The sequence below is a fragment of the Xiphophorus maculatus genome, chromosome 24, assembly GCF_002775205.1.
Source record: "Xiphophorus maculatus strain JP 163 A chromosome 24, X_maculatus-5.0-male, whole genome shotgun sequence".
Classification (NCBI taxonomy): domain Eukaryota; kingdom Metazoa; phylum Chordata; class Actinopteri; order Cyprinodontiformes; family Poeciliidae; genus Xiphophorus; species Xiphophorus maculatus.
The window spans coordinates 2,825,184-2,846,554 of NC_036466.1; the positions used below are offsets into that span (position 1 = coordinate 2,825,184).

The window sequence follows — 21,371 nt, forward strand, 5'->3', positions numbered from 1 at the left end:
TTCTTCCACAAAACTTTCCAGCCTCAGGGGTCGATGGGAAGTCAAGATTTGACGACATCCTGCACAGACAGGAACTACTCTGGTTCCTAAAAGTTCACACACCCCTCTAATGCCACATAGAAAGAAGACCATAGTAAATGATTTAAAATTATTTATCCTGTACAGTTCAACTGAAAAACAAACAAATCTGCGAGACGAAGAGTCTTGTCCTACAGATATAAAGGCTTTTCTGATCAAATTGCCACCAGAATGAGTGAGCTGTAACAAAATATAATCACTACAATCTAATTGTTTTTTATGAATAATATAAAAACAATTCATACTGTTAGAATTTAAAACAAATTTAATATAGATGTATGATGATACAGCGTAACACACACGTGCCAACTTATCATCTTACACCTTCTAGTGGCCAAAAAGAAAAACATATCCAGTTGGTTTTTTACACCGTTTTTGGTATGGCAAAATTAAATAAATATACAAAGAAATACATCAGTGTAAATCTTGCATTAATTGATTAGCATAAAACAATTAAAACATAATTTAATAACTACATCATGAAAGTACGACATGTGCAATTAAACAATTAAATCTAAAAGTAGTAAGCATTTTTAAAGAAAACATATTTAAAAATATGTTTAATTATTTCACTGGGTATTTATTTATTTCATGTTATTTCTTTCTGATGGATGTGCAATTTGAATCTAGAAATGTGGCGCAGCAGGCTAAAACTTTTATTACAAAGTCACCTTCCAATAGAGAGTGTACTGTATAATGTTCACCAGGACCCAACAATCAGTCATTTTTTAAACCATTGTTATATTTGAGGACTTAATTTGCATGCATTTGTTTTTACGTTTTGACTGTCCTGAGCCAAAAGTGATAAAATAAATGGAATTTTTATGTAATGCCACTATTAAAATATATATATATTTTAAAAGTCTGCTGTTTTTTGCATTCGCATAGGATTAAAGGTTGACTAACTGAGCTCCCACACACAACGGTCCCTTATCTTAGCAAAATATGTCCTCCCAGCCAATTCAACAGATGGCAGCGTGGTGTGTTTAAAGATGAGAGTGTTAGCTAAAATTAGCGAGATGCTGAAGTCAAAATTAATTTCACAAAATGAAAACGTAAAGCCGTCTTTGTCAAAGTGAAAAAAGGGCAATTTCCTGAATGTTTTGCCAGGCTTCAGTTCTCTGCACATATTAATATTGTATCAGAACAAATTTCAGTCAAAATAATATAAGCAGAACCAGGAAGTACAAAAAAAAAAAGTCAAAACTAATTTCATGAAGATACATTTTTAGCTTTTTGTAGTGAGTCACAACTGTACTTTGAAAAGGCGGAAAATTTCTATAAGTTTGTATGATTAATTATTAGTTAAAGCTAAAACTTGTAAAGGAAAAGTTACTGATTTTTACTATTACTTAGGGGAAAGTATTAAAGAAAAGAAACATGACAAATACCTAATGAATAATAATAATAATGGAACTGTCATGATGGGTTCCAGTTTCTTAATCCACATGCAGAACACCAGGGGAACGGGAAATCAGATAAATAAAGTTTGTTTGAACAATCTGAAAATGTTGGTGAAAGGGTCTGGTCCTTGGGGAGGGCACACGGGGTCGTCTGCACAATGAAGAGCAGCAAGGAAGATGGTCAGTTTGAGGTAATCGGAAAACTGGAACTTCAAGAGAAATTAGAGTGGTCTTACTTGATTTGCAGGTTACTTCCACCCAGAAGAGGGGAAACTGTTGGTTCGTGGTTTCGGTATCTTTGTGGGTGTCCTTGAGGTGATCCAGGTTCCAGAGTGAGGTCTTGACTGAGTAAGTTCTGGGTGGATGACGTGGAGGCTGCGGTGGAGGGCGGACAGGTCAGTTCAGGCGTGGAGGAGAACAGAGGAGCGAGCTGCCTGCCAGCTGGGTAATCCGGGAACGGTTTATGGTTAATCTGCAGAGATCGCTGATTTTAAGATTCTTGAGAACAGTGATATGTTTTTAGTCTAATGTATATAAATCAGCTGGCTAGCTGAAGTGAAAAGAACAACTAAAACTAATTTGCCTTTAACTATACAAACAGCAAAATTAAAACGCCCTAAAAAAGTAAATAAATTGCAAGTTTAGCTAACAGGTTAATTGGCAACAAGAGAATTTCTGCAGGGAATTATTGGGGAGCTCTAAACAAAGAAGATGAGATATTTGCTCTTCTTTTTCTTAGTGCTTCCTTTTTTCTGTCAACATTTCTACTAATTGCTATTACTAATACTTTTAGCACTCTGCTGCAAATATTCTAGATGGCTTTGGCTTAATATTGGGGCTGTGAAGCTTATTGAAAATGGTGTAAAAGGAACCTATAGTGAATTTATAGTCTACTGACAACGACAAAAGATAAAAAAAAAAAAAAAACTTTAAAATGAGTTTTAATTCTTAAATTTCCATCACCTGTACACCTTGGGGTCGCTGTTGAGATTAGCGTGTAGGCTAGCTTTTGTTTAAGTTCCGGCGGGAAACAATAATAATTGTGGTCAGAAGATGGCGACAAACCCGCACCGAATGAACAAAGCAACGGGCCAGCTAATGAAAGGAAGAAAAACGACAACAAAATATTTAAGTAATACATGGTTTACAAATTTGCTGTTTCAGCTATAAAATGCGGATTATACTCAAGAAACTGTTCTCCCCCATATGTTTTGATAAAAAAACATTTTATTCTTAAAGTGGTATTTGAATTGTAGCAACAAATAATGCATAAACATTAAAAATGAACTTTTGTTATCTGAACTAAAAACCAAATGGAATTTTGATGCCCATGATGTATATTTCTGACAACATACAGATTCAGTTATCTGACGGGATGCAGTTCTTATAATACACTGCTGTATATTCCACCATTTAACCAGTACATCTGAAACCAGGGAGAGGACCCACAGGTACTATTAAACTCAGGAAAGAGGAGTTCGAGCACCAGATGTCTTAATGTTCCCTTTTATTAGTCCACTCAACTCTTTTATGGCCCTCTGTTCTCATAAACCTCCAGAGGTTAAAGTTGTACGTCTGCCCGGCAAGCTTTAAATGGTGGGATGAATTGTCTTTACAGTTAGCAGAGGAAGCTAACTCTTACTTTTAGGGGCATCAAAGAAATTCAACTGTATATCACAATGCAAAAAAATATAAATAAATAACTGTGTCCCTTTGATATTACATTAGTAAAACTCTGCAATGACAGAGTTTCCACCTGAAACTGTGTGCAGTGGTTTAGTGTCCTAACAGATAACAGATAGCGTGGATTTGTTGTGGGATGAAGCCTTGAACAGGAGACAGACGGTATCTCCTCATCTCCTGCAGGAGGCAAAACTCTAAGCTCAGCTCAGGTTTAGTGACCAATATTTCATAGGCAAAGACACACGATGACAACTGAAGATAAAGAAAGACATAAAAGTGATGAAAACCGGCAAAAAGTTGGACAGAAATGGGTCAGTATATGAGGACATATTGTTAGCTCGGTTGAAAGGAGCAGGATGTGGGTCGACACGCAAGGTTGGCATCTAACATTTTCAACACGACTCCAAACGACAACAAGCAGCAAAAACGAAGAGGCAGAACGTTAAGAACTATTTAAAATCTCAAACTATGCGAAGCACCGTTTTTGCATGCACACAACAGGCTCAGGAATATTGTTCACATAATAACTAACTGCTCGGCTTTCACGCGTTTGTCCTGATTGCTTTTGCGTCGTCTGCACGGCTGCTTTAATTAAACATGCGCCACGGCGATTATAGCGTTTCATTATTTCATAAGAAGCAGCGCAGTATGAAATTAACTGTTTTATTGAGAGAGAAAAAAAAATCAAAGGAGGGACTTCAAATAAATGGTTTATTGAGGAACATTTTAGGCCTAAACGCGGAATAATTATGTGCATTGGCTTTTTAAATCAATTTCTCTCTGAAGATCTTTTTTCTTCTTCTTTTTTTTAACTTCAGCCAGCAAATTAAAAATTATGCATCTTGTCAAGATTTGCTTCACACCAAATACCTTCTGGGAGCTTCAGCAGGTTTGATGACGGTGAACCTTTAATGGCGTTTTCTCAAGCAAACACAGCAACAGAACTGGATCATCTGGCTTGCTGCCGTTTTGTGGGATTTCTGGACGCAAGCATTGAAATATGATCCACAAACTGACAAGCATAATAATAATAACTGGCTCACATGATGTGGGATGTAAATGCTCTCAAGCAGTCAAGACATTGAAAATATTACTGATATAGCAGTTGGATTATTTCAAAATGATGCTTACTAAAGGTTTATTAAACTTTAGTGAGAAATAGGAAATATAGAAGATTAACGTACTTATCAACAAAGTACATGGTTTTTCATAACAAAATTTGAGATGAGAGAATGAGATTCTAGTATAAATGTGTTTTGAGTGCTTTGCATCATAAAATCTCATAAGTACGTTCAGACCATAAATGAAAATCTTTTTTTTTATTTCAACCAAAATATTTTCCATATATGCTCGTTAAAAAAAAAAAAAAAAAATAATAATAATAATAATAATAATAATAATTGAAAATCCCAGCCTAGCTCACATTTGAATTGGGAGTCTTTGACAGGCTGAAGGGATGAATTCAACACAAATGTTATCAGTGACAGTCTGTCAAAGTAAACATCTACACGAGGAGCGTTGGATGTAAGAGCTCAAACCAAACGCCTGCAAAGTCTTCGCCTGGAGCAAATTTGCATTCTGATCAAGAAATGTCTTCGAATGTGGGAGGCGCTGGCAAACATCCTAGTTTATGAGCTGCCCGTCAGCTGAATGTGAAGCAGCGCATCGTTGCTATAGAAGGGGCAGGCGCGCAGAGAGGAGAAAAAGAAAGAGCGGAGAAGCGGCATGTAAACGCACTGGAAGCCATTCAGAGACGGAGAGAGAAACAAAGGGAAGAAAACAGATTGTTGGTGGAAATGTGTTCCGTCTGGTGACACTTGCAGGGGCTGCTCCAGTGGATAAGGAAGTCAGGGGAAACTTTGGTTCTGTACTGGATTTTATTGTTTTCTGGTCCTTCTGTCAGGCTGAGGAGCGTTTTGTGGAGCCAAGATGAACCAAACTGCATCGGTGGCGCATCAGATAGACTCTCAGCCCCTAAGAGACAGCAAGGTACGGAGCATCTGCTCGTGTTGCGCCTCTTAACTTTTCACATTTGGGTTGCTGAGCTGGAAGTACTTTTTTGCCTTGGCTTTTAATTTAATATTTCCCCTCCAGCTATTTAATACTATGTTATTAAAGGGTTTTTAAAAGGTCACAATTCTTAGGGATATTGCTATTCTCTAACCCCTACATCTAATTTTGTCTTCTTAACTGCTTATTTTTGTCATGTTTTAAGTTTCTCGCCTTCTCGTACACTTTTGTCATGCAATTAAAGGGGCGGTGTTGTGCAAAATCAACTATTTTTGAGCTTTACATCATGTTGTAATGTTACCTTCTCATCAAAAATAGACCTGGAGCGTTGCTTTGATTCTTTCGTGCAGGTTTGAGAAATTCTTTAATCTTCCATGGGGAAACGTCTGGTTGGACCCAGCTTCGCCTCCCAAGCACAGCTCCTCCTTGGAGCCCCTTCAGACTAGCTAGCAGCAATTAGCCAACAGCTGGTGGAAAACATTTTTCAAGAGTTAACAGAGGAGCGATGTTGTGAGGTCTTCCTGAAGGCAGAGTTTCAGAAATAGCAGGATTTATTAAAGAAACAGAGGCCCAATTTCAAGACACACACACATATATATATGAACAATTGAAATTAACAGTTAATTGATTGTGCTATAAAATGGCACTGTGTACCTGGAAAATACATAATACTGCCCCTTTAAAAAAATCCTTTTCATTAAATTAATAAAAAGGTGTCAGAAGTGTGGAACAATTCTCTGATAATTTAAAGCAAGGAGAACTGAGGTCTGGAGAAAAGATTTGGCAATAGTAAAAATAAGTTGTGCTTGTACAAATTGTAATTGTACTCTTGTTTGTGGAAAACAATAGAGGATTGGTTGGAGGCTAATCTTCGACTTTTCTATCACCTCAAATCTCCCGTTTCTTCCTGGATTCTTGTTTTTATCAGCCCAATGTCAAACAAGACCAACTCTTGCAACATTTCGTATCTAAAATACAGAGCTTTTCTCAAGCGTGTACATTTTAAAACCAGTGAATCCAAAATTATTCAAAGCTACAGTTTGAACAAAAAGCTTAGTAGCACATAAAGCTCCTCCTTTAAATCTGAGGTATGCAAATTAAAGCTCTGCGAAAAGAGCTGTAAGGCTGCCTCAAAACACTGATATACTGGGGAAACCCGGTTTAACATGTACGTTGGTGTGATACATACCCTGACAAACACATTTTAGCAACAAAACCTGAATTCAATGTCATTTTTAAACTGTAAAATGACCTTGTGTTTTGTCATTGAGGCAGAGAAACCTCAACAGAAAACTCTTTCAAACTAAAGTGCTTTACTGCAGCTTGCAGTTTATGCAAAGCGGTTTTTCAGTGTAAGCATATCCCTAAGAAGTGAGGACTGACAGTGAGGCAAAGTCTAATCCTGCGTACTGCTGCAGTCCCTCATCCGGACTAGTGTAATCTGACAGAAGGGAGCCTTGATAAGGGAAAACCAAACCCTCTAAAAAAAACACGTCACTTTACTGAGTAGTTCTTGTGATACAAGTGGGTTTGGAGAGTTTATGCAAGGCTTACATGCTGTATAATGTTTGGAAGATTTTGATTTGAACTTTCCTACTGTAGCTGCTTGTTTCAGTGGTTCATTGGATGCCCCAATTGTACGTATTTCCTTTGGCTCCCTGTAGTTTTAAATATTGACTACAAAAATGTCCACTATAGACATTTTGCTACGTGACGTCTCACGCAAAAAAACTGCTCACCGACGATGTGGTTTTAGCTGTCCAGTGGTCAACATAACACACTAAATCGTAAATATGATATTAAAAAAAGGAAAAGGAAGACGGTGCTTTGCTACTAATTGTTGACACTATGACGACTAGATAACAATGTCCAAGGGTATCACATTTCACAGGTCAGGAAAAAGCTTTAATTAAAAAAAACAATTATAGTGAGGGAGAGAGAAGTAGGTCAGCTATGCTAGCTTGACTTTGACAATTTTAACATGTAACTATGCTGTGGAATGTGGTGCGTTTCGGTTCAGTTGAAAAAATAAACTCGACTCAAACAACTCTCTGACTGATCATTAGTAGAGCAGGTTTCTAAATGAGCTAATCAACCACTGCTACGTTCAGATGATCACTTGTTAATAATTGCAAAATAAACATCAAGCCTGAAAACATAATACTGTAACAGATTGAATGTCCTGTTCTGTGTGTTTTTTGGTGTTGAATTCTGATACACTAGTAGAGCTCTGGTTAGTCAGTTGCTATGGCAACAAAGTTTGTGTGTAGCAATGCTGACACAGCGAGAAAAAAGAATACAAGTGGTTTTGAGTTATTCTACAATGATTTTCCTGTGTAATTCTCCCTTAGATGAGGCGCATTGCACTAAATTGAGTTGTTCTACTGCAGCAAGTAAAAGAATCGTCTTTTTGCACTCCAGCGTTGAGCGTATGTGAAATTTCTGGATGTAAACAATAACATGAGACGTGTCTATATTGCTGGAAGTGTTCACATCCATTAAATTCGGCTGATCCAGTCACTTCTGTAAAAGTCTATAAAATCTTGGAATGAAGCAATTGATTCCTTCGGGATCAACAAAGTAAACTATCAGTTCATTTTGTTGATAAGAAAAGTTGTGCGACGTGGTCGCGATAGGACTTTGAGTGGGCAGCAGTATATTGTGGTTGTTTACTATTCTCATCAGAATAAACAGAAAGACACCCAGGCATATACTTCACTAATAACCAGCACAATGGTGAACAGACCTGGTTACATGTATACCAGAGCATAAAGACAGTTGAGTTCATGGATTAATTAGAGTGCAGACTGCAAAACTGGCCTTGTTGTCCAACATCGGTGTCTGACCTCGCTAATGGTCAAAAAGTCCCTTAAGCGCACACAACTTCAATTGGTGGAATGAAACAAAAACATAGACAGGAATAAAAATGTTACAGCAAAAAAGTGGGGCAGACATCATATTAAATCTACTGGATAAAGAATAAGATGCATTTATGTGCATATGTAAGTAAACAAGTGAATACTTTGGACAATATTGTGTATTTGCAAAGTGTTACGACTGGCTCAAGTTCATAACAATAACGGGAGACCATGCAGGGATTAAAGTGCATAAAAAAGGAATATTTATTAACTCAAACAATGGATTGAGGATGTCAGTATCAGTGGTGTAATGCAACTGTTTGGATGTGATGTATGAGTGCATATGGAGTTGTTGAAGTGCAAAAACAAGAACAAACTCAAATGTGCAAAAGGAGGGGAGCTGAGGCCTGGCAACAAAACACCGCAAGCATCAAGGAAGAGTGGACGCTGAAGGCGACCCAGAAGGTGGAGACAGCCAGGTTTAAATGCTCTGTGCTCCAAATGAATAAAATCAGCAGCACCTGTAAAGGGGAGGAGCACAAAGACAGACAAGACACCTGCAACCCAGCCATTAAGGCCCAGGGCCGTAACACCCCCACCCTTAAGAAAAGGGCCCCAAAGGGGAACCTTTAAAAACTCAAAACAAACATGAATTTAAAAAATGTTTGGGCTGGTAGTACGTTACCAAAATTTAGTGTTCAGGATGACAGCCGTCACATCGTCAGCCACCACGTCCCACAGCCATAAGTTGCTGTGCCCATCATGTCTGGTCACTGGTTAGGAAGACTGGCAAAGAATGGTACAGCAGCTGAAACAGGACATGTCCTTACTGCTTCAATACCCTCAAGATACCAAGAAGAGAAAACCACTTATGAACACAGACCTGACACACAAGTGACCTACCACAGGTTCACAGCCAAATCAAAATGGATTCACCCAGTTACCACTCCACAAAGCAATAACCAGCAATCCAACCAGATCTGAACTGGTGTTACCCCACACAAAAGGTCACAGCAACAAGTGGTCCACTACCACAAAACGTTGCTACACAAGTCAGGTAAGCAAACGTGACCGAGAATATGGAGATCGTAACACAAAGTTAAAAATAAATAATAATAATATCAGAAGAAGGGAGCTTTGATTAGAGAATGAAGTTATGCAAGGAAGAATGTCAGTCCGTCGAGTGTTGCAGAGCGAACATGTTCAGAGCAGACATCGGGTTTAGGGCTAGTCTGTGTTAATGCCTGGGCAACAATAAAACCTAAAGAAAGGTTCATCATCTTCTCTGCGCCATTAGTCTCGTTTGCTTCCTTATTCTCAGTTGCTGCTATGATCATGTCGGCTGTTGCTAAGTAACTTGTTATTCTGGGACATTTTTATCATATATATCTCAGTTAAATCCCACTCGCTCAGGGTCAGAGGAGTGGGTGTGCTTGTTCAATGGAATTCGCTGTGAGTCAGTTGTCGGGGAAAAAAAAAAGAAAAAGAATCTCTTAAGAATGAAAAGACACTGAAATGTTTCTTTCATTTGGAGAGCCCGAGTCCGATAGACAACGTCCTTCCTTTAGAATATTTTTTGAGTATACAAAAACATGTTTAAAATACGTCCTTGTGCTCAAAGCTTTGATAAGAACGCTGAATACCTACAAAGGAAGATGTCAGGATAAATGGAAAGATTCAGAACATTTGGTCCACCTGCTGAGGTTCATTTGAGTTTCTTACACTTTCTTACTGCAAAGTGTAAGAAACTCCACTTTGCAGCCACTTTTGATCAAAGCTGTGATAAAAAAAGAAGCAGACAAGAATCCAACACTTCTTATTGGCTTAAGACCAATTCCCTACCGAGGCCAGAAGTTGCGTCGCTATGATTCTGCAGCAGTTTTTAGATTCCTTTAACCATAAAATGAGTGAAAGTGTAATATTTTTTTATTTACGCCAATCCTGGATCCGCAGGTTGTCCCCGTGGACCAGAATTCAACAACTTTGTTGATTTGGCAGAAACAGGCTTAGAGAACCAACTTGGACGGAACATATACAAGAAGTTGGTGAGGTTTAGGAGTGATTAAGAGAAGCATCAGGCTCAACGTTTGATCTTTTTCTGATAAGACTCTGACGACGGGCGAAAGTGAGCAGATTGCCGTCCTGCCGGGGTTCAACCACCTCTGCTGTGCCTAACAACCATCACAGTCACTGAATATTAACACTAACCTCACGTTGTCAACACCATCTGTTACCGTGGAGACGGGCATTGAAGGAAAACAGGTCCTTAGCATCAGAAATGGAGGGAAATGACTAATAAATCTTTGTTATCTTTATTAAACTCAACTGATATTTGACTTAAAGGCAACAAGGCTGTTATCTAGACATCTTAAAGGTTCATTTTTGCCCATGCTTGGTCAGAAACTGCGTGTGACTTGTCATCTCACACACAGTTTTTTGACCAAGTTCCGAACGATGTGATGCAACGTGTGATTTTAACACTAGAAACCAAAGAAAAGTGTCAACAAGGGAATCTGTGAACGGCTCACTGAGGGTGGCAACGTTTGGGCAGATTTATGAGAAACGAGCTCAAGATGCAATAATACAACTAGAAGAAGAAGACAGGAAGGACGCAAAAAAGGATAAAGGAAGCATACAAGCAAAGGGCTAAATGCAACAAGGAAAGAAGGTAGGCAAGACACAAGGAAGGAAAGGATAGATATAAGCAAAGAGACGAAATAATTGAGGTAGTACACAGAAGAAAAGGATGGAAAAAAAGGGAAGACACATAAATAAATAAATAAATAAATAAATAAATAAATAAATAAATAAGGGTATAAGAAAGAAAATGGATGGTAGGAGATAAAAAAGAATGAAAGGAGGAAGAAACAAAGGAGACAAGAAGTGAAAAGGACAGAATGTAAGAAAATCAATTTACAATCTGGAATAAGGCCGTAACATAGGAAATATGGATTCAGTGTATATATTCCCTCTTGTTTTTCTTAATCTACAGCTATTCAGTTTGGAAAATGCAGAAATCGATTACCAGAACCTAAGATTCCTCAGTTTACATGAGGCATCAAATTTCACTTCCGGGATTCCTTCGTTGTTTGGAAAAGTATAAAATTTTATGAAATATTTCCTAGATTATGATTAACATGTAAGATGAAAACAGAGTACAAAAAAGTATATATTTTGTATTTACATCTTGATACATTCATCATAATGTAAGAGATATAGAAATAATGGTGCACATGTAAAACTACAATGTTTCTAATAATTTAGTACCTGGTAAGTTTGCACACTGAGAGACCAAACAATTAAAGATTGTAACATATTTTATTGTGTATATTGATATGTTTAGGTTTTGTCACCAGAGGGCAGCATTGCACAAGTGTTTTTCTTTTCATTTGCTGTCAAATCAACAAAGTGGATATGAAATATATAGAAGTAGGACCTAAAATTAAAGCAAAAACAGTTTTCTTTCCAAAACAATGAAACATAGAAACTAAAGGCCTTTAATCTCTAATGTGTCCCATTCATCTTTTTTCATTCTAGCGTTTGCTGATGAAAGAGTCCACACCGGTCTAGTCTCAGGCTGCTTGTTTACTCAGACGCGGTTTTATTTTTGTTACAGTGAGTCACAGCGTGGCCCACTCGGCGCCACGCACCACCTCAGGAATCATCTCAGGTTAGAGGCGGCTCTCAAACACAATTGCCCAGATGAAGGTCATTGCTACGGAGGCTGCAGGCCGCAGGCTGCTCTGGGCCTGTACATCCCAGCACAGTGATGGGAGGCAGCCAGCATAGCTAAACAGCACACGTAGCATACGGAAGATTCAAGGAGAGATCCGGCTGCGTTTGCATACCAGAGCGGAAATACGGGGAATGTACCCGACACTATGTTACTAACATTTACTCTCTCCTGTCGTCACACAAGTTAAGCTGTGTGACGTCACATTCCTGATCCGAAGAGTTTGATGTGATATTGGTCTGACCTTTGCAGCTGTAGCAGCTCATCATCTACTGAAGATAAACACCACAAAGACACATGAACCTTTCAGAGACGGACTTGATGAAAGGATGAACGGATGGAATGTTTCTAATCATTTAGTCTCTGGTGATTATGCAAATTAAGATGACCAAGTCCATCCATCCATCCATGGATGAAGAAAGAAAATGGATGGTAGGAGATAAACAAAAAGGATGAAAGGAGGAAGAAACAAAGGAGACAAGAAGTGAGAAGGACAGAATGTAAGAAAATCAATTTACAATCTGGAATAAGGTTGTAACATAGGAAATATGGATTCAGTGTATATATTCCCTCTTGTTTTTCTTAATCTACAGCTATTCAGTTTGGAAAATGCAGAAATCGATTACCAGAACCTAAGATTCCTCAGTTTACATGAGGCATCAAATTTCACTTCCAGGATTCCTTCGTTGTTTGGAAAAGTATAAAATTTGATGAAATATTTCCTAGATTATAATTAACATGTAAGTACAGTTATGTTTGTACTACATAACTGCACTACAAACTTACCTAAAACCATAGCCGTCCAATTAACACTGACATATTTTAACCTGGGGTCTGTTTTGGAACATAACGTTTGAGAAGACGGTCTCTAAGGGATTTAGATTCATGCGTAACACCTAAAACTGGCTGGTGCGCTTTTAATGTTCATTATATTGCATTTCTGTGAGCAATTCTGCAGCTAATGCCCATCATTTACACTTTCCCCAACCATGTAGAACATAGAAAGTTTTGTCCTTGATGAGATGCCTTGAGTAGCATGAGTTACAACACTTAAGTTCCATCTGGGATTAGGAAAGTATTTTTTGAACGGAGTTAAATTATTTTCCTGCTATAACTAAACACACTGATCTCTGATGTGCCATTTTGAAACTGTAGGCAATCAGTTCATCTCTCCCCTAATACAGATTGGGTATTATTATTTGCATTTTATCAGTTTGAACATTTGATTGTCTAAAGGAAGAAGATTACGCATTGCACTTGTTCAGTTGATCACCAGCGGTTGTGTTGGTCCAGGATGCAGCAGAATAACCCCAACTAGAAAATTCCTGAAGAAATTTAACCGGGGCCTGCCAAAGTGCCCGTCAGTTTGGACCCAGCGTTCTGATGCTAAAAATTAGCATCAATGCTAAAGAAAGCTACAATCACATGAGGAGAATGACAAGAATGTTTACTAACATGGACTTGCACCATTCAGTATGATAAAGTAAGTGTATCAGCTAAAATGAGCAAAAATGCTAATGTTAGTTTGAATGCTGTCAGTAGGATGTGGGTCATCACTAGCATGTTGTCTGTACTTTACTTACTGCATTCAGTATACTAAACATGGCTAATAAGTAAGAACAATTGCTAATAGCTTATTTAAGCTAAAAGGCGAATGCTAATGAACTGCCTTGCACAGCAAGGCAGTTCCCTAACCTGAGAGAAAAAGATAATGCAGGCTAATATTATTGCACCGCCTGATGGGGATATTTAAGCTTTTATTTTGAAAAAAAAAAACGTAAGCTTCTTATTAAATGGAAACAGTAATCCAATGTCTAACAGTGGTTTGTTTAAACCAGTCACATAAAGCCCAAAATAGCAATTACTTGATATAAAAAAGGTCAAGGCTTTTAATTTTCAAATTTTCAGTAAGCCAAACTAATCCCATGTGTAACAGTGATTGGGTTAAATCAGTTCTATAAAGCCCAAAACACAAGCAGTTCTAAAAATGAGTGGATATTTGCAAAACCACAAAAAACATTAAACATCTGGTCTTTGTAGATAATTCAAATGAATTTAGGTCGGAAACAGAATCTTCAAACTCTGTTTTTACGTTTTCCACAATGTCCTAATTTCACTGTACCTGGAGTTGTAGTATGTGTCGACAGTTGTGCTGTTACAAAACAAAATATGGAAAAGCAAAAGCAATAAACAGCTGTACCTAAACTCCTCTGTTGCCTTTTAGCACAGAAAAGGAAGTTAATTTACTACAATGCCAACCATAATCGCCTTGACACAGATTAGTCTATCAGACTGATGTCAAGTGAAACTGGGTTGACTGATTTTACGTGTGAATGACACCATTTTTTTTTTGGTGCACACACGTGTGTGCTAAGCTTCTGTTTATCCTGAAGACCAAAAGACACACGTCCTCTTGGCAAGAACAAGACAAAAGACAAATGTCAAAAGTCCGTCTTCGGTTGGACTCAAGTGGAAAGAACGGCAGGCACTTTTGGGCAAAGTTACGTGGAATCAGGTGGCAGGAGGCGGTGATCTGCCTGGATTTCAGGATAAACCATGGACCAAGAGCTCAGGTTTATAGAGGTGAGATTTTACGGTGGTTCTACTGTTTCACTTAAAGCATCGTGCGTGCTTACAACATTTTGTACAAGTCAACTCCAGTCGATTAAGCGTTGCTGGTTTTGAATTCAACAAACGTGTTGAGACTATTCTCAAGACTCCTTTGCGTTGGAAATTTCCAGCAGGACTAACTACGTTCAGGGAGGCGGGGAGCTCTAAAAAGCTGAAATAGTTTCCTCTGGGACTCAAAGTGTGTCAGGCTGTGTTTGTTTGAGATGCGAGCAGAGGATCTTAGGACTCAAGGAGGAAGGAAATGAGGGAAGGAACACTGAAGCATGGAAGGGAAGGTTGGTGGGACACAAAAAAGGAGGGCAGACATCAGGAAGGAAGAATATATACAAGGACAAAGACGGCAGGAAAGAAGAGAGAGGGCAGAAGAAAAATCTACAAACACTAATATTTATTAATTTTATTAATCATCATTTACCAAGTAATAAGTGCAAAAGTTTTAAGTGGTTTCTCTGTAAAGCATCATTGGTTGGAAGTGAATTTTGTTGCCTGCCATTTGTGATGCAAGAATTATAAAGTGTTTCATATTTCAGTTTGAGTGGTTTTCATTAGAGTATGAAAAAAACACTTGTATTTCCATATTTTCTCCCCTCATTCTTTATGCCTGAAAGTTGAGACTAAGATTTGGAATTTGACTGAGCTTTTTGCCGGTAGTGCTGATATTTGTGTCTGTAATACGGGTGTAAAATAAAAAAAAAGACTCCTGCAGTTAGAGGAAGGAGGAAGGAGACTTTGTTTGAATGTGAAAATTGCAGATGATTTTCCCTTCAGTTAATTGTCTCCCCTTGTGATTAGCCCAGCAGAGCCTCAGACCAGTTAATGGGTCAATAAATCAACACTGACCCACTTTTTCCCAAGGTTAAGGTTCCGCTTCATCACCCAAACAGCAGCTATTTATTCCATTACTGGAATAGTTTTGCTTCAGTTAATCAATGCAAGAAACTAAAAATTTATTTTTTGATGGTTTAAGTTTTAAATAAGCAAAATATACTAAAAGCTCAACTGTCTATAGAAGAGAGAGGGAACAATTATTTTATGTAGGTTTTTCCTGATGTTCTGAAAAGGAAAAAAAAAATTTTTTAACCAAATTTGAGCGGTAATATTATGTAATCTCTGTGCATAAATTAAAAAAAATGTGCCTCACTTCTGTTTTGATCTACACTCCCCCTCATGGTGTGTTATCTTCATTTGAGTTGGAACAAAGAAGCTTTAAAATAGGTATGAATACTTCTAGAGGAAGATTACACAATCTGTATCTTATAAAATCTACTTTGCGTTGGTCCAGCACATACAATCCCACTAAGATATAATGAAGTTTCTGATTGCAACTTGAAGAAAAAATGTCAACGCATTCATACGCAATTATGTGAATTACCTAAAATATTCAAAATCATACATACGTTACATATTTATTGATGCTAAGCTTTTTTTTTCTTCCATCTTTCAAATAAATCAAAGCAAACCCCTCAGTAGCCAGCAAAGTCTTCACATCCTCAGAAAAGGACTGGAAGGCCAAGAATCTTTTGAGTTAATTAACCCGCTTCCTTATCACCAAAACAGTACTCAGTGGGTCCAAGATCAGAGCCCTGTGGGTTTCCACCCAGACAGCAGGTTAATTGCCTTCACCTCATGCCCAGGTGTAAATCAGCTTTGGTTAGACAGCAGCTCCTATAAGTTCTGTGTTTCTATCTTATGTATGCCATTGATGTTTCTTTGGTTTTAAGCAGAGCTCTTTCTTAAAAGTCCAGGCTGCAAGGAAAACAGGCACTGAAGGTTTGAAGGTTGCACATCAGGAGGCTATGAAGCTCTTAATAAGAAAAGCAACATGTAGCGGCGATAACCTAAAATGTTCTGTTTTGCAGCTTGTAAAGCAGATTAATGAAAGTTGCAGCAATATGCATCGACGAGAACAAGGAGCTGCGCAATAACGGCTGAAGCAAAGATGCGACAGTAAAGCTTTTGGTGCGACGGCTGCTGGGGGATCGGGCGCCTTTGGGATGCGGTGAACTTCCAAATCACCAGGAAAGGTCATCGAAAGAGAGATAGAGATCATTTCCATCTGGTTTCTTATTCCGTCTGTTGAATATTTAATGGCGAAAGGAAGAAAGTCCAACATAAGCTTTGAGGATCTTTGCCTCCTACACTTTTTTCCTTTCTTTCTTCTTCTATCACCTTCACTTTCTGTTGCTGTTTGCTTTCATTCTCCTGAATTTTTGAAGCGTCTTTACATTCTCCCTCTTCATCTGACTATGCTGCTCATTCGCTTTCAAGACTCATCTGGGTTGCAGAAAAGGGTTACTTCCGATGGAAGCACTCATGTTGAGCAAATTTTGAGTAAATTTACACTCCTAGTCCAGTAGGTGGCAATAAAGTAGCTTGTATTTTTAGTAGCATCTATTTTCAACGTGCTAACTTTTACTGTATGCGTGGTCCAGCAATTTTACAAGTTGTATTCCCTCCCCCCCCCCCCTGGTTTCGGGAACTTAAGAGTTGATGCGACACCCTCGTCACTTCCCCACTGTCCGACCGTGACATTTGCCGCGGTCTACTTAGGCGTAGCGCCACAACTGCTCAGGTTAAAGTTTAAGCTAGCTATTTTATCCTTTTCTCGTTCCCTTGTCTTCCTGCTTTTTCTGCCTGCTTGTGTCATTAGTAGCATGTTTGTTGGTGGCTCACACTGTTTAATTTCTAGCATAATACTGGGCAACACAAAACTGATAGACGCCAAGACGGTACTCATGCATTGGTTGTGAAGTTTGGGCTGTGTGAATAGAGAGGTGAATTCCGTCGCTAATAAACGGAGTTCAGCTGTTCAACAAAATTCAGACTGGTAAGAGAATTTTTTTCCAAGTGGGAAGTGTTAAGAAAAAAAAAAAAAAACGTCAGGCCACATCAAAATAAGAAAATTATCAAAGTATGACCATTTCAAACAGTTTATTGGGAATTCCAGCAAGTGAGAGCAATGAGATTCTGAAGACGGAGCTGTTCTGCCAGACCGACCTCAAACACTCATATTTACAGTATAACCAGGTTATTTAGAGAATGTGGTTTCTTCTCACTCAAGGCGATTGTTAGTCATGAGATCAGAGTGGCGTGAGTATTCTGTTTTAAGAAAGAGGTAGAGACTTATTTTAAACGAGCTTGTTTTACAAAAGCAAAAGCATTTTTCACGACAGAAGTACTTGCATAAGTGAAATTTGTATGTTAACAAAAGTTCTGACTTAATTTTGTTTTGCTTTGCTGCCAAAGATCAGATGTTGGCAACAACTATTTACAAGTGCGGGCAGCACTGTTTGCAAGAAGGTTGTCGGTTCAAGCTACTGCCCAGGAAGACTTGTGTTGTTTGTGTTATCGTTCGTAATGCTAGGTCAGTAAAGTCAGTCTTTGTGTTTTAAAGGTCCTTCTGTGTCTGAGGTTAGACAACACCACTCTAAATCATTCTGTTTGGATGGATTAATTACTCCTGCTGTCCAAGACTTTTCATCCTTGTATCACTCTTTCATACCTCGTCTGACAGCCAAACCTGGCCTTGACATCAGCAAATCAATGGAATGTCCCCGTCACGATCGGTCATGTCTGGAAAAACTGAACCTGCTAGATTTCATTTCCAGGAGAGACTGTCTGATGTGTGCAAAAGACACTCAATATTGTTACACATATTTAATAAAGATAAGTATGCCTGTGAATGAGAGCAGACGGTGAACTACGTTTTCTTTGTGTAACCCGATCAATCATCAGGCTACACAACGGGAGAGTAGAATAACCTTACTGGTTGGATTTTGGGTTTTATCTCAAGATCAAAATAAGATCATTCACGTAAGAGACAGGTCTTCATAGGCAGAAGACGACTTCTTTTGATCATAACAGGCAAGGTCATAAAAATATTGAATATTTTGAAGACTTAGGATTCTTTTTTATGCAGGACGAGAGATTCTTTTGACTGATCTAAAAAGAAATTTCAAAGGTAATAAAAGGGCATGAAGTGTCAGATCTGGTGGGTTCTGTAAATCCTTCTACCCATAAATTCATGGTGCACTGTGTGGAATCCTAAAATTTTAAAAATGTTTGTACATGTTGGCATCGGAAGCTGAAATACGTCATTTTCTTGTCAGATACAGAAAACCCCCTCAGGATATTTTGTGTTCTCCATTGACTCCCCCATCTTCATTTGTCTGGTTTTCCATTTCCTTCCTTCGTGCTATAATCGTTATTTTTAGATGGGGTGTTGGGGAAGTGTCTGCGTTCTTCCTTCAGGGCATTCTCGGTGACACCTATCTATTTGCATTCAGCCACTTGGCAGCTGTAAAGACCAGCTGGTCACTGATCTGCTCCACAGCCTCGCCTTATTGTCGTCCAGGGGGATTTCGGACGGAGTCTTGGACCCGTTCCTTCTCCAGTGACATGCAGAGACGTAATCCCATCGTTTAGAAGATGAGATGTTTTACCGACAGATATCACAGAAGGACTCCTGGTCCCTGAAGTGATACAGTAGAAATAGTGGCATGACATCAGAGGTAAAAATAACAAGTTGTCGCAAAGACTGACTGCAGTTCTCTGTGGGGATGTTATAGTTATCAAGAATGTTGATTATAAAGAAATATACCAGAGGACCGTCTGAGTGGTAGAGAATAAACAGCTGCGGTGAATGAAGGTTGGTAGTTTAAATTGAACTGGTGGCTTTTTGTTGGTTTAATAATCCCCAAAATGAATTCTCAATAAGCATACGCTGTATAATACAACATTGGTTGTTAGTTTTAAATTGTGTCATATTGCTGTCTATGAAAAGAAGTTACATGGAGAAAAATTAAAGTGAGTCTGAAATCATTTCGGCAATGACCGGTTTCTTTCTCCATCATTGTATCAACTATTTATCATTTAGTAATCGTTTCAGAATTTATAGAAAAAAACCAGGTCCTGTTGTTGCTTGAATGCCGACTCTTATTTTGAAACGACCACCAGATACAGTTGTCTAATTTTGATCATACATTTTATTTCATATCAAATTCCAAATCAAGATTTCAAGCAGCCTGGTTCATTTAAAATAAACTGAATTTTTTTTTTTGTTGTTGTTGTTTTTTTGCATGTAGTATTTAATTTCCAGAGCTTGGAAATAAGGAGCGGTAAGGAAGAGCTTTCTTGTTATAACGACATGGAAAGCCCGTTGAAACAAGAACATTTCTCGCTATAACGAGACGAGTTTTTATTTTTATTTTAAATCTTATAAAGAAAAACTTTCTGGTTAAAATGATAAAACTTGCACTCGTTAAAGCGAGGAAGTTTTATATCTCGTTTCATGTTAATGAGGTGATAATTCATTATGACGATAAAGTTTCTCGTTTTAACGAGATAAAAATATGCTGATCACAGATAGTGCACTACTGCCCCACAGATGCCCCTTCAACGAGGCATGAAGGGGCTCGTTGATTCTCTCCATTCAGTTTTCCTGTTCCTACCTCATTTTATTATTTTGGTTTTAATTTTAAAAACTGCTATAACGAGTTTTTAAAATCTCAGATTTCTCGTTTTAAAGTATTTTGCATGTCGGTATAATGAGAAAGCTTTCTCATTTAAATAATGACAGATAAATGATAAATAATATTTAAATTATGCTCTTTAGCTTCATATTCAAGCTCTGGCAGACGAACGCTGCTTTAAGTCGGTTTCGAAGCGCCTCAAATATTTTCACATTTCCGCCGATATAATTGTGATTTTACTTTGAAACCGTAACCAGATGTACTTGCTGGTTGTATTTTTGCGATAACGTATGTCGCCGGTTTCAGGCAGTGCTTTGTATTAAAAAAAAAAAAAAAAAAATTACCGCAAGATGTGGTCGCTCACGCGTATGCCACAGCTTTTATTGTGAAGCTCAAACCGGATGCAGTCGCTGTTGCAGAGCAAGAACTTGACGCCCCGCTGCTTAATAATCGCTCCGACGGGGTTTCTGAATGTTATTATCACCGGGAGAACGGCTGAATTGAGGCTGCGGATTGAGACAGAAGCAGCGGGAGAAATGACGGCGTCTAAAGATCCGGTCAGGAAAAAGCCGAAGGACTCTCAACAGGACGAGGTAGAGCCACTGATACCCGCTTTGTTTTTTATGAAAAACACACGTTCAGACAGGCGTTACAGCAGTCACCTTAGAGCATTGATACCCCAACACTATGGGGTCAGTTAGATTATTTATGAGCATTCTACAGGTTTATAAATCACTACATATTTGACAAATACAAAAAAAATACGCGTATTCTCTAAATGTAGGATTTTAATATGCAACACCATGCGTTTAGAAAGAGTGTTCTCCACTTCCACGAGTGGAGTTGGGATTGGATATTGACAGTTTTAAAATCCCAGGTGAAAAGCTGCAGCTGCTGCATCACACCCAGTCGTTTTCTATCTCACAGGAGGATCTGTCTGCGAGCTGCGAAGCCTTAAAGTCTGTCAGCACACAGCTATCAGCCTCCTTCAAAGCTCAACCAGAATGAGATTTTAGGAATAATGCTGTCAACGGTATCTTCAACAGGTTCAAAGAAAAAAAATGAGTTATTCTAGACAGGCAGGAGAAAAAAAAAAAAGTATTTTCTTGGTGTTACTGTTTGGTGTTATTGTGACTGACAGTTTACTGCAGTTGACTTGTGATCTTTGAGGTGTTTCTCACTTACTTGTTCATTGCTTAAAGCTTCAGTTTAGCTCCTGGTTGTGTTTGTTCATGACTTTCAACTTTTGAAAATTGGTTTGTGACTTTGTGCTCAACTTCAGCTTATTTTGGAGTATCATTCTTTTATTTTATAAATACATAGACGGGTACTATGATTTGTAAGTGGGGAGAAAATAATACATCCTTTTTAATATACAGTATGTACATAATTTTGAATAAAGTAATGGTCAAAGTACCGGTATGTAAATAAATAAATAAATTACCCCCCTTCTTATTGCATTCATAAAATGATTAAAGCAAAAAAAAAGAAGAAAAAAATCACT

The 21,371-nt window shown here is 38.2% G+C and overlaps 1 protein-coding gene across 2 annotated transcripts in view; it reads left to right on the forward strand.

Annotated features, from left to right (window-relative positions):
• The first annotated feature begins 4,714 nt into the window (after nt 1-4,714).
• The window catches only part of LOC102225980 (inactive dipeptidyl peptidase 10), a 65,506-nt gene continuing 48,849 nt past the window's right edge, over nt 4,715-21,371 (forward strand). Inside the window, exon 1 of one of the 2 annotated variants that reach the window (XM_005802552.2) lies at nt 4,715-5,153. In XM_005802552.2, the coding sequence (XP_005802609.1) occupies nt 5,094-5,153 (60 nt within the window). In that variant the 5' untranslated portion in view covers nt 4,715-5,093. Of the gene's footprint in view, nt 5,154-20,290; nt 20,461-21,371 lie in introns of those variants that run through there. The other variant, XM_005802553.3, reaches the window with a different exon arrangement.